Source organism: Ictalurus punctatus, chromosome 10, assembly GCF_001660625.3.
Source record: "Ictalurus punctatus breed USDA103 chromosome 10, Coco_2.0, whole genome shotgun sequence".
Taxonomy (NCBI): Eukaryota; Metazoa; Chordata; class Actinopteri; order Siluriformes; family Ictaluridae; genus Ictalurus; species Ictalurus punctatus.
The window spans coordinates 23953186-23978331 of NC_030425.2; the positions used below are offsets into that span (position 1 = coordinate 23953186).

Below are 25146 nucleotides of genomic sequence, written 5' to 3' on the forward strand. Positions count from 1 at the left end.
GCTGATTCAGTCTTACAAGTTTTTCCTGCATAGTAGATGACATTCTACCACATCTTCCGAATGTCATGGCTTCCATATTGAATTTCACAACTGGAGTTGAAAACAAAACCTCAGAATTGAGGTCTTGGAAATGGTCATAGCTACAAGTTTAATGGCTAACATTACTGAAATCTTATTTTACACACATTACACATTAAGTCATCTAGAGTGCAACTATATCTGGAATTATAGGATTTATTTGACTTAAAATACAGACTTGATAAACATTCTATAAGAATTTGTTTGATCTTTACAATTATATTAGGCATTAATTATTACGCGTAAACTGCACCAGCCTTTTAAAATTGGAACAGTTTTTTTCAGGAAGTGTCTGTGGTGTACCTTAACAATCACTCTCAAACCTATGTACAAATTAACACTGATTTAGTCAATGGTAAAATGTGGTACATGTCCAAAAAAAAAAAGATCCATGATCTGTGCAGTCAGCTACAGTAAAATTATGACTAAGTGCACATTTGTCAGCAAAAGTATAATTAGTGTTTTTACATAAACAACAGCTCAAAGGAGTCCAGGTGGTGATTATACACAATAAAGCAAAATCTCCAGTGGTTTATTAAGTCATACAGTGTCTATTTCAGTCCATCTGAATATAAATACAAACACTCTTCATGTGTTAATTCAACTCTGGGGAATCTTCCTGTCCCCCTGTGTGGTGCTATACAAGAGACTCAAAAACAGGGGCAATGTCCGAGTCCTGGCTGTGCATGGAGCTGAGTCCTGTGTCTGAATCGTCATCGTTACTGCTACATGCTTTAGCGGAAAGTCCTCTGGCCTGCTCGACCCATGCACCATGACTATTCGCTGTGTCTTCTTCCACTCTATTAGTGTCCTTAAGTATGTCACAACTTTCCTCCCCCTCCTCTTCCTCCTCTTCTTCCTCTAAATCGAGTGAGTCCACTTTTTCAAGCAAATCCCTCAGCTCTTTGTCTCTCGCCTTCCGGACCTCCTGCACCAAGTCCAGGTCGTTTCTAACAGTCTCTAAATCCGTGTTAAGCCTCAGGCCGATGTACAAGCTCGTGTCCAGCTGAGTTCTAATCCGCTCCTTCTCCAAGAGCACGCCATCCTCAAGAGACACGTCCACATTTGGAGGCATTTCGCATCCATTTATCTCCCACGTTTGATTTATAACCCTGAGCGTGCTATCATTTTCCAAATCCTTATTAGCCAGATCCTCCTGTCTCCGCTTCATCCATCTCTGGTTTAGCTCTTCCTGGATATCTCTGGTGATGCTGTCCAGCAGAACCTGCCGATCAGTTAGATCCTCCTGCAGCCTGATGACCTCCTCACACTTCCGGGCATACTCCTCTAACTGAGTGAGCGTCTGTTCTCCATCGCTGGGGCACGGATGCCTGGATGTAGCTCCCTCCACCAGGTAGGTCTCCTGGACATAGTTGACACCATGTGCCCTTACCCTGTCAAGGTGTACCTTGGCCTCATAGAGTTCGATCTCGTGGTCCAGCTCCTGGATGCGCTCCACCTGCTGCCGGATGGTGTGATCCTGCGAGACCACCAGATGCACGAGGGTCTCCATTCTCTCCGCGTCTTTGCACTGCGCCCTCGCGCGCCTCTTATTGATCCGCTCCAACTTCCTGAACGCCTTTCGGACCACGCGCCTTTGCTTCTCGGGCGACAGGGCCATGGTGGCTTGGCGCACGGTGCCCTCGCGCGCGCACGGGTTCTGCCGGCTAGGCACGAGTCGCGCCTCGGCGCTTCGTGGCGCGCTGCTGGCTAAGGACGCGTCCTGCTTGACGAGCACGAAACGCACATTCTCCTGCTCTTCACCCCATGCATTCCACAAGCGCAGGATTTTGGTCTTGTTCGGCAAAACGCGTTCGAAACCGCGCCACTTCTCCACAATGCAGTAAGAGCGCGCGGACGCGGACGCGCGCCCGTGCAAGTTTTGTTCCTCTAGGAGGACTTTAATAACGTCCGCACACGTGGTGCGCTTAGACAAACCCGACACGAGCTTCTCCTCCCGGCAAACCCACACGGAAATTTTGCTCTCTTCATCCTCCATGTCTCAGACTCGAACTCATCAGAAGTTTTGTGCGCTGCCAGAAATCTCGGTTTCTCCGCAACGGGTGTCAGTAAGGAATAAAAAAACACACTAGGCATAAATCCAAAATGCAGAATGCATACGTGTTCGAGGGGGGTGAAATGGTCAAAAAGTCCCGCGAGCGTGCTTGCGTTTGCCGTGACTGAGCGCGCGCACAATTGACACCGCGTCTCCTGGTCGCGAGCTCACGTCTCTGCTGAGCCGCTCTGTTTTGATGACATGACACCCCCAGAAAGAAGTGAACTCCGCCCATTTTGGGGGACTAGTGCGCGCGCTTACTCAGGACATGAAATGCAACACAGAACATTATTAACAACACAAATATAATATTCACAGGGACAAACTTTTCAAACTAATTACTTCAAATATGTTACTACAGTAACAATTACCTGTGAACAAAAAGAGGAGTTGGACTATAATGTTGGGAAAATAAAAATCATAGCAAGATGATAATAATAATAATAATAATAATAATAATAATAATAATAAGAAGAAGAAGAAGAAGAAGAAGAAGAAGAATCTCTTAAATAAACCCTCTTCTACTGCAATGCTGGTGAATTGTCGAATCTGATTGGTCAGAAGTTGTTGATTTATTTTCTGTAACAGCAGCTCTGACAATAGTGCCTTCTGCAAGGCAAAACACAAGTTTATATTAATACACTCGTTTCTATAGTAACACCTCATTCACGGGGATTTTGAATGGTAAACTGATTTTTTTTATGTGTTGCTATTTAGAAAAGAAAACATGCAGTTGTTTATTTAACATTTGTGGAAGGAGTCTCCGGTGTCAGTGCTTTGTAACAGTGAGTGAGTTTTGCACCATGGGAAAGTCTTCAGGACAAAGGAGTTCACGCTTCAGTCTTTCTTGGTAATATGAAGAGCTGCATTTTAAAAAAAAATTCTTATTAAATTCAAGAAAGTGGAAAATACAGAGGCTGGAATGATAGTTTATGGCATCAGTTATAGCAAAAGTGTACATTTTCTGTACCGCTTATCCTACACAGGGTTGCTGGAGAGTCTGGAGGGTATCCCAGGGGAATTGGGGCACAAAGCGAGGTACACCCTGGACCAACCCATCACAGGGAACAATTGCACACTAAAGACAATTTAGAGATACCAATCAGCCTACACTGTATGTCTTTGGACTGGGGAGGAAACCGGAGTACCTGGAGGAAACCCCAAAGCACCTGGAGAACATGCAAACTCCATGCTCAAAGGGTGGAGGCAGGAATCGAATCCCAACCCTGGAGGTTCAAGGCAAACATGCTAACCAGAAAATGAATAAAAATATGAGTCCATCCATCCATCCATCCATCCATTCTGTTATAGGAAAATAGTCAACATTAACAATAACCCTGCTTCACGTCGAGCCACATCACAACAGCCCATCGTTGATTATTTTCCTACAACAGCACACCCCGTCTAGTTTTATTCCTTTCTTGTTCAACAGATCACTGCTTGGTCCAAAACTGGCTGTGTTTTTAGCCTTCAGCTGCAGTTTTGCATATTTTCCACAGAATTTTAAAGTCATTTACCCGACCTGCTTCAAATGAATGCCATCATTACAATTTCCATCAGTCTGTAAATGTTCTCAGAGGCTGAAAAGACCAATTACAACATTACAGGCATAAACAAATAAGTAAAATAACATTAGCACTCACATTAGCGGTGGTTCAGAAAGCTGTACTGAATGTACAGCCATGTAATACGGCCATGTTTGTCATTTGGCAGCATATGCTGGAATCAGTAGACGTTCAAACTGACATTTTAATCCTTTGTAAAAGAATAAAAGCATGGAAGAGAGCAGTTTCCTTCATATCGGCTTTCCACCTGGGTTGAAATCAAGCACAGGCACTGAGATTAAAACACAGTTAAGAGTTTTGAGTTTCTGGTGAGTAGGACAAGTTTGTCCACCAGAATGAATGGATAAATAAAGTAATCACAGTGTTCGTATTAGACTGATCGTTCATAACACTTTGTTTGATGCTTGCTTTGTTGTGTTTTGACACGAGAGAAGTGCCTTCATAGAGAATAGTTGATCAAGCTCGCCCCCTGGTGTCCACCATCGGTATTACTTCATATAATCACCGCTACATCCACTCCTACACTAAAACAAGAAATAAGGAAATGGACACAGGCTGGTTTGAGCCTCTAGAATCAACACCCCCCCCCCCCCCCCCCCCCGGGATAGACTCCAGGCTTCCTTGAGCCTGTGTAGGATAAGCAGTACAGATGATAGATGGATTTGGATTGTATTATTATTGTATAATACTAGAGATATGTCCAAAAGTTTGTGCACACTTGACCATCACAACGTATATGGACCTACATTTATGGCATTTGGCAGACAACCTTATCCAGAGTCACTTACATTTATCTCATTTATACAAACTGAGCAGTTGAGGGTTAAGGGCCTTGCTCAAGGGCCCAACAGTAGCAGCTTGTCAGTTCTGGGATTTAAACTCTGATTAGAAGTCCATTATCAATGCTAGGACAGAACTGTATAAAATGTCTTCCCTTGAAATTGTATAAAATTTCCCTTCACTGTTACTAAGAGGCCCAAATGTTCCAGCACGACAATGCCCCTGTGAACAAAGTGAGCTCCATGATGCCAGGGTTTGCCAAGGTTGGTGTAGAACTCGAGATCATTGACTTCAACCCCGCTGAACACCTTCTGTATAGGATGAACTGGTAGTTGGAATCTGTTTTAAGGTGGTCCTGTATCTAGTGGATTTTTAAAACTATTTGACTCTCAAAGCCATAAAGCATAAACAGCACTCTATTCCATGGTTTATGTGTACAGCATGGGAATGTTCGCCATCTCACACTGTTGCCTTAAATTAAAGGATGCACGGCCAGTTTTCCTTATTTATTTTATTCAATATGGTATACATACAAAGTATCTAGAAAGCTACAAAATATCTACCACTTTATCAAGAAGGCATCAAAAATGTTACAGAGCAAAGACAAGACCATATGCAGTAAGGAACACGTACACATAGCAGGTTTTCCCATCTCCTCTCTCTCACCTTTGCTCCAGCTCTTCACCATCATTAATGATATTAAAAGATCTCACGCCTTTGTACCAAGAAAAGCCAGAATATATAATTTTATACAAAGCACCTTTTTACAAAAAAAAAAATCTCTGCACACAAATCCAATAGTTTTCTTTCTTTCTTTTCTTTTTTTTTTTTTTTAAATGATACTATTTTGAACTAGAGAATAGTTCGTTTTAAAGCCAACTTCTTAAATGGTAACAAACAAAGGAGGTACCAGTACCTACACATAGACAAAAATACAAATCAAGAAACAAAGAGCTAGACTGCTGACGTGCGGTCATCATTCCTCTAGAAAGCGACTGCTCAGTGTCCATTACTGTCAAAATGAATGTCCTTCTAACATTCAGCGTACAATCATTCGTATTCAGCTCCCAGGTGAAGTAAAGGCGGAACAGAAGGTCCAAGGTGCCAGCAGCGCAGCAGTAACAGCATCACGGCCACACAGGGCTTCCGAATATACTGATGTCATCACAAACAAACAAACAAACAAAAGTTGTGTACACGTAGAACAGTAATACATGAAAAATCTCCATATGCAACTCACACAATGTGAACCAGAACAGAGAAATAAGCGGGGAAATAAAATCGAAACAATTTGTCGTTTTCATGTTACGCATACTAAAGTCCACAGTTGACATTAAGCAGTACAACACGGAGATCAATGAAACCATTAAAACCATATGACAGCAGTTTAGAAACGAGTGAAATTAATAACTTGGGTGAATAGTGTTAAAGGAGAACATTAAACTGTGCTGAAGGTTTTAACCAATAAAGTGGACTTTTAAAATCCACTTCAAATAGTGTTCAAAGTTATGCATTCTGATAAAAAACAAAATGAAAAAAAAACAAACAACAACAACAACAAAAAAAAACGCCAGTCTAGAGAAAATATCACAAAGGGCTTCCAATTTACAGTAACAAGCAGTCTCTAACAAGTTCAGGATTTTTAAAAATCTGGATTGAACACAAACTGAGATGTGTCGCAAAATATTTTACAACAGAACAAATAATTAATAATCTCTGATTAAAAGTCGATACATTATATTTTTTTTTTTACTATTTAACCACCGTCCCTTGTCGTCTACTATAAACTTTTAGCAAGGCATTGTGGTGAATATTTGACTTTACATCCACATATTTGGTTCTGATCATAGTCATGCAAAATACGATTTGTCTTTTCTAAGCTGGAAAAACGTGAACCAAAGGCACTTGTATGCTACAGTGCAGGAAACGAGGAGGAGATTCATCGTGCCTCCAGGGATATATATATTTTTGGTCTCTTCTGATAAGAAGAAAGGCATGGCTAGTTTGGTAGTGTTTTACTAGATTTCTAGGATGTAGTGGTAGCTGGAGCTGACGTGCACACTAGCCACGCTAGTCTTTTCTCATTTAGACCACAAAAAAAAACGATGAACTTAGTGTTTTCTCAGCTCACGTGAATATAGGCATCCATTAAGGCACTGTGCTTTGTTATGCTTTGGCAGCTCTGTGACTGTACACTTCCATGGAACGACATGGGACGAGGACGTGAAAAGTCTTCCAGCTTAGGAAAGAGCTCACAGTTTTAGTGGCATCTTTTTTTTTTTAAAGGAAAAAAAAAAAACCCAAAAATCTCTCAGCCATGGTTAAGGCTCGCAGTTTTTAGGAGGCCACAGAGGCTTGGTGTTGGGGTTAAAGGCAGCAGAGGACACTGGGATTAGGACTCATCAAAAAACGGGACAGGTACGTGATTAAAGGACGAGTTTTGAAAGAATCTTCCCTGATGTCTGTAGATAATATGATTGTGTCTCGTCGGATAAACTGAAAACGTAGGTTCGCTTGATAAGGCATGTCCCAAAAGAATCCAAGTGCTAGGGACATTTTGACAATCAGCTCGCCTCTGGTGTTATATGTAGTGCTTTCTTGCTTTTAGGGTGCTTTCACACATGCAGCGTTCAGCCTGTTTGAATTGAAACCCGGTGTGTTTTCGTCCTTGGTTCTTTAGGTGAGAACACAGCAACCGGGTGCGGAAAAGAAAAAAAAAAATCAACCGGTATGAGAGCATCTCAGCGTGGTGGCCTCAACTTGCTTCCAAGTGAATTCTAGGGCAGTTTTGATTGTAGTGAAAAAATGATTCGACTATCATTCAAAAAACTCTGGATGTGGTACGTGTTTTAAACTGCTAATTTACATGTTTGTTTATTTTGGCTATTTTCACATTACAAGCTTCATTGCACGATTCAGATTTTTTGCTCAGATTGGATGTGTGTCTTGACTGTTCACACTAGTGCCCCATATCTGTCTTTAGTGTGAGTATATCTATCTAGCCAAACATCCTGCATTCGCAGTTGGTTCACTACGCTACTCCGTTTCGATATGTTCCTTCCAATTTTGCTTCAATCGATTCTACATGTATGAAGAACTATTTTCCCTGTGCTTCCACTGAATATAGTGGAAGGATACATCGCTGTCCTACATCGCTGTCCTACATTGTTGTTTTGCTGATACACTGCTGACACTATTGATAATGACAACATACATAATATGTACATAAGCGTTGTGGGGAGAGGGTGTCGGGAGCCAAATGAATTCCATTCTGACCATTCGCATTCATGTCACGCAGTCACTAATCAGACATGCATCCAATCTAGAACAGAGGCTAAGGCCTGATTTGTCCACACAGTCCTGCAGTGTCACATTACGGCAAAAATATCAGATGTGACGCTTGTGATTTCTAAACATTTCGACTTATTTTGTTAACCTTTTTAAGTCGCCATATTTCTGAACAATGAATGAAAAACATATTTCACACACGTTTTCAGCCCTTCGTTTGGTTCGTTTAATTATGTGCAACGTGAAACTGTAGAAAACATACCGAAAGTATTCAATTCACTCTGATTCGGACTCGACAAACGGACTAATAGGTGTGAAAGCACCCTCGGTGACTCGTTTATCCACTAAAACGTTAGCAGGAACTATTTGCAGTATATTAGATAGAGTAAAGGTTACATTTTTTTTGTTTATTGCAGGTGAGACACGTGAGATTTTTTTCAAGGACTGGACTTTTAAATTCCCTGAATGCTACAGATGCCGAAATTGAGTAACTCTATTATTATTATTATTATTTTGATGGCCTCTACAGTTATTCCTCTATAATCAACCAAATGTTTCAAAATGAAATACTTTTTTTAATCTTTGGAAAGACTACAGGTATGTGGGTATATACATTTATACACAGACACTTACACATTCATAGACGGTATTGTTTTATATGAACCTAAAGTCTAAATCTGCTTTTAAGGTGTACATTAATTATAATAGGATTAAAACCTAAAACGTTGCCTTTCTCAGCCAGATTTAATCTAAATTCAAGCCAACCTCGAAGTCTAATGATACTGCCACTTTATATATTTATATATACACACGTCCTACGGAGAAGAGTCGATTAGGCTTCCTTTAAAATGATTCTTTCCTGTATCAAAACATAATACAACTGTACCGTGATTCACAGCTGCAGTCAAAACATCGAACACATATACATTAATAAAGACTGAAAAAAATAATAATAACAATAAGCTTCACCCGGATGAGAGCTTGAGTCGCTGCGGGTGAGTGTTGAACTAGAGGCACTGCCACTTTTTTTTTTTATTGAGGTTCAGAGTCTATAGGACAGATCTGCTGGCTGGCACGAGCTTCATTCTTTCACCAGTCTGTAGATGTGATGCTGAGCCCCGTGCTCGCTGTTCGACACCTCAAACACACACGCCATGCACAGCAGGGTCTCCTGTGTGTCTCTGTTTGTGACCACCTGTGGGGAGAGAGTGAGAGAATCAGAGGCGCTGACACTTAAATAAAGCTGTTCTTCAACTGAGATCAACAGAATCGAAAAAGAATCGAGGAGAAGGTGAAGAGTCATGTGATGTGTTATTGGAGAACTCACTTTTCCTCACACATACACACACTCACTAGAAAGCCACAGATCAGATCCCTTTTTAAAAACATGCTTTTGTTGCCAAATTATGAAAAAAAAAACAGAGGTAAAACACAGAGAGAAAATGTGTCAGATTTCATGCAATCCAGAGTCTCAACCCAGCTTCCTCAGAATCCGATTATTCTCAGTATCAGATTGCTGCATCTCTTTTCTCACTTAATTTTTATTTGAAACATTATATAATCTAAATGTTAAAAAAAATCTGCACTGTTAACTTTTTTTTTATTAAACAGCAATAAGCACAATAAACAATCTGTGTCCTAAAAGTGATATTAAAATGTATGATGTACAGACTTCATATCCAACAGTCACTTTTTTCATCCTCATTATGTCACACCCTATGTCATATGTAGTAAGTATAGAGTGAATAAGAAGCCATAAGAGCCGTTTCACTCAATAGCTCTTTACAAAAGCTATAGGTATGTCCTAATCACATACTAATACACTAATTAGTATGTCAAAATTTGCCTCGCCTGGGTTTCATGTTCCCCCCAGTGCTTCGGGGGTTCCCTCTAGGTACTCTAGTTTCCTCCCCAGTCCAAAGACATGTGTTGTAGGCTGATTGGCATTTCCAAATTGTCCATAGTGTACGAATGAGTGTGCGATTGTGCACTGCAATGGATTGGTATGCCGTCCAGGGTGTCCCCAGCCTTGTGCCCCGAGTTCCCTGGGATGTGCTCCAGGCTCCCCTGAGACCCTGTGTAGGATAAGCGGTATGGAATATGCATGGATGGATGGATATTTCCCATATGGCCCCTTTAAGAAGCTGACATAATTGTTCTATACACATTCAGTCTGTCCGTGCCAGTATAAATCTAAATGCTTATTAATACTTAGATACTAGGGGTGTAATTATGTATGCGTGATATGATTCAAAGAAAAAAAAAAAAGAAGACGTGCACTGTAGGAATGCATGATTCACATTGTGGGAATGAGCATTCTATTAATTATGCATCTAATGCAATTGTACTGTTTGAACACCAGAGGTCCCAATCTGCACAACCCATAGAGATAAAGTACAGTATAATGAGCGTGCGCTGGTTTCAATCCATCATTTTCCCCTGGTCAGGGACTGTTTATTCAATTACATTTGTAGAGATTTTGTAGATTAATTTACTTATTTTAATATAAGGTGAACCTGTAGTACATTTTGTTTATAATATCAAACTTCTGTTTGTAGCAAAATGCACATAGTTTTCGCACTGCTTGTGACTCAGATATAAAAAATAAAAAAGAGTCTTTCCAGTGTAGGATTTTCTTCATTTAATTTTGATTTTAAAAAAATTCAGAGAATCCAACTGAATCGTGAAGCCAGTAATCGATGGTGACCGGAGTGTATGGTTACACCACTATTAAATACTAAATATTAAATTCAATTGATTTGGCATTTGTAGATTTGAAGACAAGCTTACAAATTACAAATTACAAAGCTGCAACTTGTAATTCTCCACCTTGAAATGGTAAAAGCAACTGTGAACAACTGCTCAGCTTGCAATTTCAACTCGTCAGCTTGGGGTAGTCTTCTCAACTACCAGTTCCTGGAGTGACGTCAAATCAGCATGGCTGCTCACACTGTGAACATTGTAAAGTCTCCCTTCTCTAAACTTATATTAGTTCATAGCAGTATTGCTGTAGATCAGTAATATACAGACACAGTTCTTGGTTAAATCCATACTAAGCAGCGTTTTGAGAAGGTAATCTTCAACATTGACAATGCACAACATTAGTTTTAGCACTAGAACACTGCAATTTCAGTCCAAAATGTTGCACTATAGTAGAGCTGAACCAGTAGCCACTCAGGCATGTAACTAAAAGTGCTCATAAAGTAGCTTTTGATGAGCTTTACGTGCTCTAACAAAGCAAGCAAAACACACGCTTTCGAGTAGGCGTCCATGTTATTTTTACCCCACTTTGCACACTGAACGTCCCAAGGTGGAAAAGGCACATGACATTATTACATCTTGTAAGTTACCACGTACAAGGCAGCATGAAATCAGAATAAGTCCGGCAGCCCTAGAGATTAGAGCCGTTTTATGGACATGGAAGACGATGAGGATGAGAATGGAGAGGAAATGATGCAGAAGAGCACACCAAAGACAGGAAAAAATGCACTCTACAAAAGTGCAGTTGCATGGAAGAGAAATGGCTTTTTAATCCTTGCACGCTTGCAGGTTCGTGAAAAGAATGGCAGGAATGCTGAGCCGTCTCCATCCAGGAGAGCAAAGGCTTGACCCCCCACTCTGAGCCCCTCTCCTACAGGCTGAGGTGGGAGGGGCCTGGAGGTCAGAGGTGAAAAAAAATGACTGTGGCTCACCAATAGGATTGTGAAGTTCTCCAGCACGCTGTTCATCATGTACTTCTCAGGCAGGTGTTTGAGCTTGTGGATGAAGTTAATCATGTATTCGCACATGGGAGAGCGGCTTATCCGGTACACGAAGCGTCCGTTCTCGAAGCGAGCATATTCCGTCTGGGGAAAAAAGGGAAAAATAATTATAACCATCAATGCTACAACATAACAATAATCATTTTTTAAATTATTTCAACTCGTTATACTAATTATATTAAAATTACATTAAGCTATTATAACATATTTTGTTATTAAATTTTAAAGATATAATATTTATTTAACAATATTATACTACAGTCACATTATTATTAACACTACAACCACTACTACTACTAATAATAATAATAAAAGGATTTTATTCTTATATAGCCTTCCTCAGATCTAAGGTCACTTATCCAAGTCAACAAAAAGAAAAAGAATTTGTCTTTATAAAAACACCATCCCACCCCCAACACTTTCTTCTTCCTCTTTTTTTTATAGCTGTTTTGTCAAATCCCACCATAACTCTCATTCTGATCAGCACTAATACATGTACATGGTGTGTAAAACCCTACCTCCACTTTCTCCACCACCTGCTTGCCAAATGAGCAGACTTTAGTGGAGCAAGTGATGGTCATGTTCTCCGGGCTCTCGTACTGGCTGGTGACGCCATAAAACGCCCCGGTTTCCTCGAGAACGTTGCAGTTTAAGTCGGCCTAAGAAAAAAAAACAGCAGTGTCAGTATTGGCATCAGTGATTTTAGAGTTAGTAGAATGATAAAGTCTGCGCAACAATTCCAAAAATGCACATACAGTATACTAAAATACGTGTAATATCCGGTATACAGCTGCCATCTAGTGGACATGATGTGTAGTGCAGACTTATTGTAAAGACTGACACGCACTAAAAATGCATTAAGGTGTGAAATGAAGAAATATCACAGTGAAATCTGTATCCCTTACACCTGTACTTTGTCTTCTAAAACACTATTCATGTTCAGCACTGCACTGAGCTAACAATCCGGTCCTTTACACGCTGCCAGTTAAGTAGCACCTTATCAGTGCGGCCTTTCAAAAGCAGATGATAAAAAATATATTAAATGGAACGTTACTTAAAAGCTATTTTATGCTTTTGAGGGGGAAAAAAAGCTGTCAATGGCCTGTTCTCTTTCATTAAGACCTGATGGTCGTTATAGAAATTAATAAGAGGGACAAAGCATAAAAAACGTAAATACTCATCTCCGGCATGCTCTTCCTTCATTAAGGCAGACCCATTAGATTTTCACATAATATCCCAGAGAGGCATTATTGTGCAGATCCGTGGTTTCGTTTGAAATTCAGATCCGCTCGTCACTTCAAACGGAATTTGAGCAGGCTCACGCTCGCCGACGACACAGCCCACTTTAACGATTGCCACTAGTTAGCATTTGGTTTGGGGTAAAACCTGTGCGATGTTTAAACAGATATTAGAGCTGCAAGCCGGGCCCCTCCTGATTGTTTTGAAATATTACACTGAATTAGCGAAGGCTTTGATCTGGCACTTTTCCTGCTTACGCCACGGCAAATATAGCAGACAAATGATCCGGAGCATATGCAAACTCAGACTGAAGTGGGCTTGGTGTATTCAAGCAGGACTGGGCACGAGTTCAAAAATTCTGAAAGCGCAAGGAGCAGTGTGTGACTGTACAAAGAGTGAATAATACACACTCGGTCGCTCAGCTTAATAGGTAGATTTCATATGCTGTATATATGCAGCGTCACTGCAAATCAATATAAAATATAACACTCTTCTGACTGAGCGCGTTTATCCTATGATGGGCGTGGTCTCTTCCAGGATGACCCCGCCCCAACAACAGAACACGCCAATGGCTTGATGAGGATGTAAATGATGTAAATCATGGCTTTGGTCTTCACAGTCACCAGATCTCACCCAGGTTTAACACTTATGAGAGATTTGAGAGCGATGTATTAGACAGTGTCACAGTCTTGCCCATTTTTCCTGCTTCCAACACATCAGCTTTGAGAAGTAACTCTAATATATCCCACCCCTTGAAAGGTGCCATTGTAACGAAATAATCAATGATATTCACTTCACCTGCCAGTGGTTTTAATGTACGGCTGATCGCTGTATTTTTGTTGTATGAATCACAGAACTGATTTATACTGGCTGTAAGCTTTATTAATGAATTTTACTTCAACACTTAATTATAAAGAGAAAAATACTACAAAAATAAATGGCCTAACCTGCATAAATACAATGCTGTCTGAGCTCCAGTGCACTTACCCAAAACTTTATGAGGAAGAAGGAATTCTGAGGGCCTTTACCAAAGAGCTCCTTCAGTCCTCCTTTCTTCTCTGGAAATTTGTCATAAATTTGACGAATGTCCACCGACTCCAGCAGGGCATCACTGTAGGAGTGATTTGTCTGACCGATGTGTACAAAAAGGTGCTTGTTGTACTGCAAAGGAAGCAAGAAGGACACTCAGAAACCGGAAGACGTGACGCTTTTTAAATGCTAAGAACGCATAAAAACGTCTATTCTCCCATAACACATTAAATCTGTGACATGTTTATGCTCCTAAAGCCTTCATACAAACTCATAAAAGCTAAAAGGTCTGACAAATGAGCGATGTCATCTGTTATTGATAGCGAAACAACACCGTCTGGAGAATGCAGACAAACCAAGATGGATCGCTGCCATCACAGAAATCATAAAAAATGCTCTGCTCCAGCTCAGGGTCGGCATTTCGAGGTACAGAAATGTGTTTGGCCTTTCTCTCCGGCCTTGTCTCTCGTCTGCTCAGTGAAATACACACGCCACACCCTGCCTCAGACAAAGATGGCCTCGTGTCGGTTGCATGAACGTTCAGATGTTTCAGCAAATTAGCAGCAAACAATAAAATGTGTGTATTAACCATATCGCGTGTCGTCAGAAGCTTTCAGTATAAGGGTTTCTCTTTAGATTGCTACACACACTTTGAGAAACACTTTTCATCAGAGGAAAACTCGCAACTGGTAGATTTGGTTTATCCTTCCTTCCAAACAGGCTTCTGAAGCAGAAAGGGGCGGGGCAGGTCATTGTTGAATTCAACACCACACAACTCAGAATACAACACAAAATCAGATGACCGTCTGCAGAACTATTGGTGATGTATGATGTGTAAACAATACAGCTTTTTTAATAACGTATACAAAAACTTTACACATTATACGGCCAAAGGTTTGTGGACACCTGACCATCAAACCCATATGTGGGTCTTCCCCAAACTGTTGGATGTACACAATTGTGTAGGATGTCTTTCATAGACACTAGGTTTCATACAATTTCCCTTCACTGGAACTAATGATGTGTTTCTGGTGCCTTGTAAGTGGAAATTTGCAAGTTGCAATTACGTCATTTCCCACCTTGGGACATTCAATGTGCGAGGTGGGGAAAAAAACATGGAGGGGTGAACGAAAGCGTGTGTTTTGTTTTCTTTGTCATGATGTGGCGTCACTCAGTAAATGGTTGGAAGTTCAGGTAGCGTTTACAGTGAACGGTGAATTACACGTTGCAACTTCACCTCGGACGCAGCAGAAGAGGCCCGAACCTGTTCCAGCATGACAGTGCCCCTGTGCACAAAGCGAGCTCCATGAAGACATGGTTGGCCAAGGCTGGAATGGAAGAACTGGAGTGTCCTGCACAGAGCCCTGACCTCAACCCCACTGAACACCTTTGGGATGAACTGGAACGTCGGCTGCACCCCAGACCTCCTCACACATCAGCGCCTGATCTCACTAATGCTCTTGTTACTGAATGACCACAAGCCACACTCCAAAATCTAGTGGAAAGCCTTCCCAGAAGTATGGAGGTTGTTATGATAGCAAAGGGGGAATAAATCTGGAATGGGACGTTCAAAAAGTACATATGGGTGTGAATGGTCAGGGGTGCACAAACTTTTGGACATACAATGAATTTAATCAAATTCTGCATTAAATTTGGCATTTTCCAAGTTATTTATTGCAAAAGTTTTTTGTCTGATTATTTTTGTGTTCAGAGCTTGTGTTGTCTGATGTTTTTGTTTTGTTAGTATCTTGTCTGATGTTTTTGTTTTGTCAGAGTATCTTGTGTTGTCTGATGTTTTTGTTTTGTCAGAGTATCTTGTGTTGTCTGATGTTTTTGTTTTGTTAGAGTATCGTGTTGTCTGATGTTTTTGTTTTGTCAGAGTATCTTGTGTTGTCTGATGTTTTTGTTTTGTCAGAGTATCTTGTGTTGTCTGATGTTTGTTTTTGTTTTGTCAGAGTTTATTGTGTTGTCTGATGGTTTTTTTTGTTTTGTCAGAGTTTCGTGTGTTGTCTGATGTTTTTGTTTTGTCAGTTTCTTGTGTTGTCTGATGTTTTTGTTTTGTCAGAGTATCTTGTGTTGTCTGATGTTTGTTTTTGTTTTGTCAGAGTTTCGTGTGTTGTCTGATATGTTTTGTTTTGTCAGAGTTTCGTGTGTTGTCTGATGTTTTTGTTTTGTCAGTTTCTTGTGTTGTCTGATGTTTTTTGTGTAGTTCTGTCTTGTAATTTTGTTTAGTGTTGTATCAGTTTCGTAGGGTTCTGTATCTCTCAGCTGGTGTATAAAATTCTATTGTTCTGAGTGTTCCAGACATTGAATCATCCTCAGAAGCACTTCAGAAGAACCCGTCCTTGAGTGATATGACTCACTGATTCCGGCTCCCTCTGCTGCTCCAGGAAAGCCGAGAATTCAACCAGCCTGAGCTTGCTGGTGCCGATGGAGCGGCCCTGCCACGCTGGTACTGTGGGTGCTGGTGCTGCTGTGGACTCGTAACCTGCTCAAACACACATATAGAGGTTAGCATTTAGATATAGTGCTCACTTTATGACCCACCTGAATTAAAAAGAAATACAAAATATGACATACTTGAAATTGCTGTTGTGACGGTGGGCTGTATGGGGTAGGCCTGCTGCGCAAACGGCTTGATGCTAAAACAGAGGAAAAGGAACGTTCAAGACACAGAACTCTGAAGGTTTTGCTCTGCCTCTGCTCTCCTCTTGTGTGAACCAAAGAAAGGAAAAACACACACACTAATATACAAAATATAAGCAGACCATGGAATGCATGGGATACAGCTCCGCCTTTTTTTACCCGGCAAAGGGGTCACGTTTTCTTGTTTTATATTGGCTCACAAAGCCAAAATATCCACTTTCACTAGATACGAGATGATACACTAAAGCCACGATACAAGACATATCCTGATACAGGCTTCATGATATCGACAAATTTATTTAGTATGAAAACAAATTGAATTCCTGAAATATTAATCCTTTGTATTCTAAGAAAAGTAGATCAAGATGTATGATACAATGTGTAATTTTCCATTATTATTATTATTATTATTATTATTATGCGCAAAGCACCAAAGGTGCGTAGGCACCTATTGTTTTCATTAGTGTTCTATATTCTTCTTCTTCTGTTCTTGAGCCTAAGTGGCCCATAGTACCGCTTGCGGGAAAGTTATGAAATTTGGTACACAGATAGAGGACAGTCTCAAACTTAACCAGAGTATTTTGGAGTGTCTATCTCAAACCCTCTAGTGCCACCAACAGCTCAAACTTGCACTCATGTTCATGCTTTTGATCCGTAAATGCTAGAAACAAAATTATCAGTCGAACAGACCTCCATGGTTTTAATTTCCGCCAGACTAGATTTTCCGCCATTTCGAATTTTCTGAAAAACCTACTCTTTCGAACTGTAGACCTTTCATCCGATTTTCACAAAATTTGAAAGAGATCATCTTCAGACTATGCTGGCAAAACATTATCAAAACCTTTTTGATAGACCAAACGGTTCCTGAACAATGCGCAAACGAATCAGAACAGCGCCACGTAGTGGTCATGAGATATGAAAAAAAGCACATTTTTGATTATAACTTATAAATGGTTTGTCCTAAAATCCTGAACCTGGTCTCTACAGATTCAGTGGGTCATACCAAGTCTTTTGGTGTTACATTTTCATATGCTTAAATAGCCATTTAAGCCATTCTGAACTTTATGAGTGACTTCGTGTATTGATACAAAAATCGGTAGGTGTCATCAGGACCATGTCCCAAAAGTACTCAAAAAATTTCAGGACGGCGCCACCTTGTGGTTAACAATTATAACGCCATGTCAAAAAATGCTAATCGCTTTTGATTACTTTTACCCATTGTCATGATACAGTGATACCAATTAGGCCATGGTCGGCCGAACTTGCTGTCCGCCATTTTGAATTTTGAAAAAAAAAAAAAAAAAAACTTTTTTAAACTTCTCCTAGACTGTTCATCAAATTCACACCAAACTTAATATATGTCATGGGCATCATAAGATGAGGGTACTTGCACAGTTTCGGAACAGCTCCACTTAGTGTTCATGAGATGTGAAAAAGGTACATTTTTTGCTTATAACTTCTGAACGGTTTGTTATAAAATCATGACCTTGCTAAAATCATGCTTGCTTATCTCCTTACATTGCGTCTGTCGTGCTTGGTCCCATAATTTCTGCTTGCAGCTATATTTATTATTATTATTATTAGTAGTAGTAGTATAATATTTTAATCTTTTTCATTGTCATAAATGTATTTCATGGTAACATTTTAAATATAGAAAGCTTGTTTGGTTAAAAGATTCCTATAATCCTAGGCTAAAATCTGTAGTCTTTGATTGCTAGTTTGACATGTTCCCTGACAGCCAATTAAAATGGCCATTGCGATCAAATTTTTCCTCCGATTTGAGGTACAGTCCTGTAGTGTGGCTTCTCCTACTCCGTACGAGTCTTCTTGCGTTCGTCCGTTTTTTGTGTCTTGACTGTCGTACAGTCTGACATTAATGATAACTGAGACTACAGAGTGACACGGCTTACAGCGGGGATCATGTTCGTACAGTCTGACAAACAACAGTTGCAAAGGACTATTAAAAATCACACAGTGTGCATCCGGCTTTAGCTAAATAACAAATTTGTGTCATCACCGCTACTCCTTTCTGATATCCACTTGAAATGCACAAGCATGTCATAGTTAGCAGTTTAATTGTAAAGATGACAAAAACAATCATGATCTTATTTTGTATATTTATCCATTCTTGTGAAATTAGTTTCTGGATATACCACTGCCAGCACAACACACGACGTACTTCTGAATCATTTTAGAGGCGAGTGTGACTTACATGAAGCACAGCACGGGCATTGATTTTAACCTGTGCTTCAAGCCAGCCGCAGTTGAAAACGGAGTGTGTGTGTGTGTGTGTGTGTGTGTGCGTGTGTGCGCACATATATATATATATATATATATATATATATATATATATATATATATATATATATATAGTAACTGGATGGCTATGCTACAGCTCTACATTGAATTCTGGATGGTGTGAAAAAGTTAGCATTGGTATACTATGGGTCGTTTGAAATGAGGCTGCGGGCCTTGCATTTGACACATGTACCATAATGCTTCCTTTTGATTAGCTTAACTTTTTGGACTACTAATTAAGTATGCTCCGAGGTGGTTATGTTCTCACTTGCAAACTTTGTGCTCTGTATGCTACTACCTCTGGTGCTGCCACCTAGTGTCTAAGTAGAGATAGAACTCATACTGAATATTAAACTGAAATAGTGAGATACACCATGTGAGCACCAAATTTGTCTCAAATACAACATATTTTGTATTGCGATATTCAAGACCGCAATATTCTGTCTCATGCCTAAAGCGGCAGTCACACTAGACTTTCAGCAAGCGAAATTTCTTCCCCGTGATAATGGGAGGTAACCGGATATGCGTCTGATATGCAGTGACACCGCAATCCAAGCAATTTCTCTTTTGATACTGATTTTATATTTTATATATTTTATATTTTGATACTGATTTTATATACTTTTAAAGCTGTGTTGTATAAAACGGGATGGCGTTATAGGTATCGCTATAATCGGTGCTTCCTCCATCTTGGATTTTCTGAAGAGGTCACGCCGTGACCTGAATGGAATATTCTACTGCTCACACGTCTTCATGAGATATGAATTCACAGGTCAGTGTTCACCAAACTTGAATTTTCAAACGCAGCGGATTGCGTCCTGCGTCCTTTCCCCTTCAGTCAACTGGCTTTTCCGACACGTGAATTTTATTAGCATTTTGTCTGTGCTGTTTCGGCTGAGAATGCAGAAAAGTGGAGTTTTCAGGCACGTTTTGTATCAGCATAACAAGGGGTCAAAAATCATAAATGCAATGACTAAACGTTTAAATACGGTCACCTCTGTATTATGGGGTATGTGGGGATGTTAAAAGAAGTGATAAAATAAGATAAGATAAGATGAGATAATACTTTATAATACCCAGATGGAGAATTAGGGAATGATGATTGACACAAATTACCAGAAGCAGGAAAAACGCAAAGATAAACAATTAGAAGCATGTGAGAGTGTGAATGCAGTTTAATTAGAGGTAGAAAGATAGACAGATGGAAGGATGCTGGGGGGAAAAAGGGAAAAAGAACAGAAATGCAGATATACTCACTCTTGTGAGGATCCTGGCTGTCCCGTGGATATCATGCCCTGCCAAAACTAGAGAATTAGATACATAAATAGACAACAAAGCAAAGCCTATCCGCACTCACACACACTTTCTGCAGGCCTGTGATACTCGGAGGATCTGAGTGTTAGCCCACTTCCTGTAAACCCAGGTGTACTATGTGCCATGCTGGTCTGTTATCTGGACTACAGCAGTGGTGTCCTTATCAGATGTGGATGTGTGCAGTAGATGTGGGCATGCTGAGTGAGTGTGTGCGTGTGTGTGTGTGTGTATGTGTGTGTAATGGGATTGGGCTTTCTTACCCCAGCCGCTCCGGGGAAGGCGGGTCGAGGGATGCCTGGCAGGCCCAGCTTGTTGTGGATAGCCGTGGCGGAGACGATCTGTGCTGAGGACATGGATGCCATGCTCTGGAGGGCTTTGTCCTTCACGGTCTGATCCTGTATAAAAAGTGTTCAGGATTCAAAGAGGATGGCAAAAGAAGTCCAGCAGTAGAAGGAAAAGATGTGCGCTCAATGTATGATACGACGACCAAGCCAGACAAGCAAAGGAGCTATAAAGTGCATCGGTCCATGGCCATGAAAACATTAACTTTGGAAAGGAACGTGCACCAGAATCAGACCCGGCGATTGATTAAAATAAGTTTTTGTGCGACTGCCGTGCGCTCAGAAGAACGTCTTTCGTATTCTTAAACTCGCATTCATTACCCAAACAGGTGAAGTAGTGTATCCGTCCATACACATATTGACCTGTGTGTTAGCGTTATCACCAGAAGTGTCCCTCTCTGACAAATAAAATGTCTTTAGCAAGTAAAAAGTAAGCAATAATAACCTTCTTTTCTCCAGTGTTACATTTTCCCACTACATTGAGCCATCAAGGCTACCGAACGGAGTCAACAACACAAAGCTAATGGTGAATGCAGGTGTGGAGGACACTGTGGAGTCTTTCTCCTTTATATACTGACTCATTAACTCGAGCTTTAATCTTCCTGATGAGGCTAACGGCTAACCCTGCACATAGACATTCAGGTTTGTCTTCGATTCAAGGCATGCTTACAATTTTGTGCACATCAATGTGGCAAAGGTTAATTAACAAGCTCCAAGAGCCGGGCGCAGACCTGCGAGTGCACAAAGGATACAAAAGACATCCTTCCTTACGCCAACATGGTCTTATTAAAGTTAAAAAAAAAAAAAAACAACATTGCTCCGTGCAATGTTGAAAAAGCACAAAGAGCTCGCAGATAATAACTCTGGAGAAGCAGACAGAGTTGAATGCTAGCAGGCCAGTGCAGCTGTGACCGAGTTGAGGTGGTGGGCGTGAGCTGGAGGTGAACATGCTGGAAGAGCTGTGTGTTGTGTGTGTGTGTGTGTGTGTGTGTGTGTGTGTGTGTGTGTGTGTGGCCTGGAGAAGAAGCAGACACGCAAAAAGCAGAACACAAGACAAGAACACTCAAGACAAAGTACTTACCATGCTCGTCACCTAAACAGAAACAGACAAGGCTTCATTGTAATCGTACACTTCACACACTGCTCCTATCAGCACACAGCACGGACATGCGCAGTCATGTTTAACAACGGCTGGTTCGTCATCATTTTAGTAAATCAACCAACCGCAGATCACCATAGGGTCCAAAAAGTCTGTCGCCTACCAAGAATTGTTCTTTTATAATTCACGAGGGCAAAAGTTTGCTCACCCCTTGATAACAACAATATAGACTCATTTGATATCCTGGGATTTTCACAAACAACAATCTCTAGAATTTACACAGAAAGCTCTAGAGTAGAGGCTGACTCTAGAGTAGAGGATGACTCATTAGCTATCAGCAAATATCCACACCGATAGTTTTTCCTGGTTGCGGGAGCGGCAGAGAAAGCACCACTGTCCACTGTCCACAGTACGAGAGCGGCCTCTAGAGGCGAATAAAAATCACTGACAGATTTTGTTGTTATTATTTGAAGTGTTTTTTGATTCATTTTGGATGTCTCTATTTTTATTTGCTATTTGAAGTGTTGCTTTTTGGTTCAGTTTGCAAGTATAACTTTAATTTACTTGAATATTTGTTAATAGCTAATATATTAATATATATTAATTTCATTTGGAAAAAAGAGTACAGTACATTTTCATGTTACAGTCAGTACTGTTTATTTTTGTAATTCAGTTCAGCATTATTTTACTGTGTGATGTTTTCATTCAGTATCGGTTTTAAAAATCTATCGGTTGATTAATCGTTTGAAACTTTAGTTATCAGTGTCGGTAAAATCCACTATTGGTCGACCTTTACTCTAGAGACTGAAAAATAAAAAACATCCGCTTAGCGGACGTTCCGCAGTGGAAATGCCTTGTTGATGGGAGAGGTCAGAGGAGAGCGGCGAGTATATATATATATATATATATATATATATATATATATATATATATATATATATATAGGAGAGTGAGTATATATATATATATATATATATATATATATATATATATATATATATATATATATATATATACACACACACACACATATATACATATATGGTTTTACTGATATTTATTGTCATAGTTACCATAATATATTAAGATATTAATAGTGCAATCTCCATGGGATTTTCCCCCCTTAATTATATATAGGATTAAATATAGGAATAATTTTCCTTCCACTTTTTGGAAGTGTCTTTGGTCTTTGTATCTACATGTTAGTGTCTTATTAAACCCTTGTTCAGCACGTGCAAGGTCAATAAGTCATGTGACAGCTGTTTTCCTGATTCCCACTGACCCTAAACTCAACTATTACATTAAACCATGTGAGAGTATGACCAGTTTTCATGCTTTAAGTTTACTTTAGTACTTCATTAGTCATCTTCATCAGGCCATGTTGTAATGCAGGGGTATCAAACACATTCTGTGTGGGCCACATCACCCCCTTGAACACCAATAACTGGCTCTGAATGTAGAATAGTACAATTCAACAGTAGCTAAAAGAAGGACTAACAGAAACTACTGTGCACTATTGGGTCCATCGCTGAGTTTTTGTGTGTGATTATTGCGACCAAAAATGCTTGAATTTCCTGCAGCTTTTTTCAAAATCTGTGATGTGAGTTGTATGTGCTTTTTTTTCCGTAAAACTACTTAAATTGATGTTTGTTGGTAAATGGAGACCTTTTAGCTGTACTCATGTTCGATGCAAGTGAACTGAAGAGGGCTTTGTTTGGCTGAATGCCTGTTGTGATGATGTCACATGACACATTTTGGCCCAAATCTGCAGAAAATCTGCAGTAATGTTAATTTCTGCAATCCCAAAATCCTGGAGGGACTGATTATTAGGCAGATTAAATGTTTTATAACTGATTAAATCTTTTTGTCTTTGCTACATACATGTCCTCAGTCTCCCATCGCTTGTCTTCAAGCTCCATCAACTTTTGTTTTTTTTCAGCAGAGTTGTAGGTCTCTACACTGGGCGATATATTTTTGGATTTGGAGTCGATTACTGAATCACACTAAAGACTGACGCATTTCTGAATCATTTTTAGACACTTGTCTGTAATACTTGCATCAAAAGCAGCGGACAGACGTCAACTTCCAGCAGAGTTTCATCACTGTGAGATGCGAAGCCATGCGCTCTATGCTATAGGTTTCTGTTCATTTTAGAAAGTGTGGTAATGGTGAATAGTAGTCACTATGTTTGAATATTTTCCTTATTTAAAGAGATAGTTTACCCGAAAATGAACATTCTGTCATCATTTACTCACCCTCATGTCGTTCCATACCCGTAAGACTGTCATTCTTCTTCGGAACACAAATGAAGATATGTTTAATGAAACCTGGGAGATTTCTGTCCTTCCGTTTACAGTCCAAGTAAACAAAGCTTTCAAGCTCCAAAAAGTTCATAAAGGCATCGTAAAAGCGATCCATGTGACTCCAGTGGTTTAATTTTATGAAGTGATATGAGATGCTTTGTGTGCGCAAAAAAACTAAAAATAAGTCTTTATTCACAAAATACCTTCACTTCCGCATAGATTTCCGGACATTCTCATGATACAACGGGACCCACAGCAGAGGAAGAGGGACGCTGTACACAAACTGAGTCACATAGCACAATCTTTGTAACAAAGATGTCTGCAGATTTGCACATAAAGGAGGACTTGCATTTTTTTTGTCCATTCCCACGGCAACACAACACATATGGTTCTTTCGTGGACGCGCATCGGCGATCTATGCAGAAGTGGAGATATTTTGTGTATAACGACTTCTTATTTTAAACCACTGGCGTCACATGGATTACTTTTACGATGCCTTTATGAACTTTTTGGAGCTTGAAATCTTTGGTTACTTGGACTGTAAACAGAGGGACAGAAATCTCCCAGGTTTCATTAAACATATCTTCATTTGTGTTCTGAAGATGAACGAAAGTCTTACGGGTTTGGAACGACACGGGGATGAGTAAATGATGGCAGAATTTTCGTTTTCGGGTAAACTATCCCTTTAAGTTCTCATGGGCCAAACGAAACGTGTTTTGGCCCACAGGCCTTGAGTTAATCTTTTGAAGGTCTCTTGACGACATTGTAAATTAGATCAGAAAAATACAAGGGGGGGATGTAAACATTTCAACACTCAACTGTATATCATGAACCTTCAATTTTTTTGGGGAAAAAAATGCTCCTTTGCTACACATTTCATACAAATCATAACATGTAGGATTCTAACAATATTTGTTAACAATGATTTTGTAACGACTAAGACCTGCTGATGAATCAGAACACTCCTCTACACATTACTCATCACTAGTTATTAGGAAATGCATGTTTCTTTCCCACAGTGATGAATGATGTAATCATGTTTAGCAGCTTTTCATAACTGATGAAACGAGAATCGTTCTTAGTAGCCGACTCTTGGCAGACACCAGACTTTTGAACCGTAGTGTAACTGAATTTAGATCAATACTGAGGTTTAACTCAAACATCATAGAACATTCAGGATCAGCCTAAAAGTCATGAGCTGAGCCATCTTAAAGGAAGATTTGCAGCTGATGATATGGGGGCTTCAGATCATTGTGGCCACCTTTCATTGCAAACTATCCCCCGAGAGCAGCGCCATAATGACCGTCATTTCACTCAACATGTCTCGGATAAAGGGACGCCGGGACGGT

General features: G+C 40.1%; 2 protein-coding genes across 9 annotated transcripts in view; both read right to left on the minus strand.

The window, feature by feature from the left end:
* Positions 1-208: 208 nt before the first annotated feature.
* Positions 209-2546, minus strand: rassf10b (Ras association domain family member 10b). Its single transcript, XM_017477362.3, has one exon. The coding sequence runs from the start codon at positions 2075-2077 to the stop codon at positions 716-718; it is 1362 nt and encodes a 453-aa protein (XP_017332851.1). The 5' UTR covers positions 2078-2546; the 3' UTR covers positions 209-715.
* Positions 2547-4972: 2426 nt separating this feature from the next.
* Positions 4973-25146, minus strand: part of tead1b (TEA domain family member 1b) — a 75062-nt gene continuing 54888 nt past the window's right edge. For 3 of the 8 annotated variants that reach the window (XM_017478054.3, XM_017478058.3, XM_017478057.3), the window contains 9 exons: positions 21477-21488; positions 20315-20449; positions 19998-20044; positions 16377-16438; positions 16160-16284; positions 13755-13928; positions 12047-12187; positions 11460-11612; positions 4973-8962 (listed from right to left, as the gene is read on the minus strand). In XM_017478054.3, coding sequence (XP_017333543.1) covers positions 8849-8962; positions 11460-11612; positions 12047-12187; positions 13755-13928; positions 16160-16284; positions 16377-16438; positions 19998-20044; positions 20315-20449; positions 21477-21488 — 963 coding nt within the window. In that variant the 3' untranslated portion in view covers positions 4973-8848. Of the gene's footprint in view, positions 8963-11459; positions 11613-12046; positions 12188-13754; positions 13929-16159; positions 16285-16376; positions 16439-19997; positions 20045-20314; positions 22368-25146 lie in introns of those variants that run through there. The other 5 variants (XM_017478056.3, XM_017478060.3, XM_017478059.3 and 2 more) reach the window with 3 other exon arrangements.

What these genes read in the sequence shown, in the direction of transcription:
- rassf10b (XM_017477362.3), bottom strand. Translation starts at nt 2,077, where the DNA reads ATGGAGGATGAAGAGAGCAAAATTTCCGTGTGGGTTTGCCGGGAGGAG.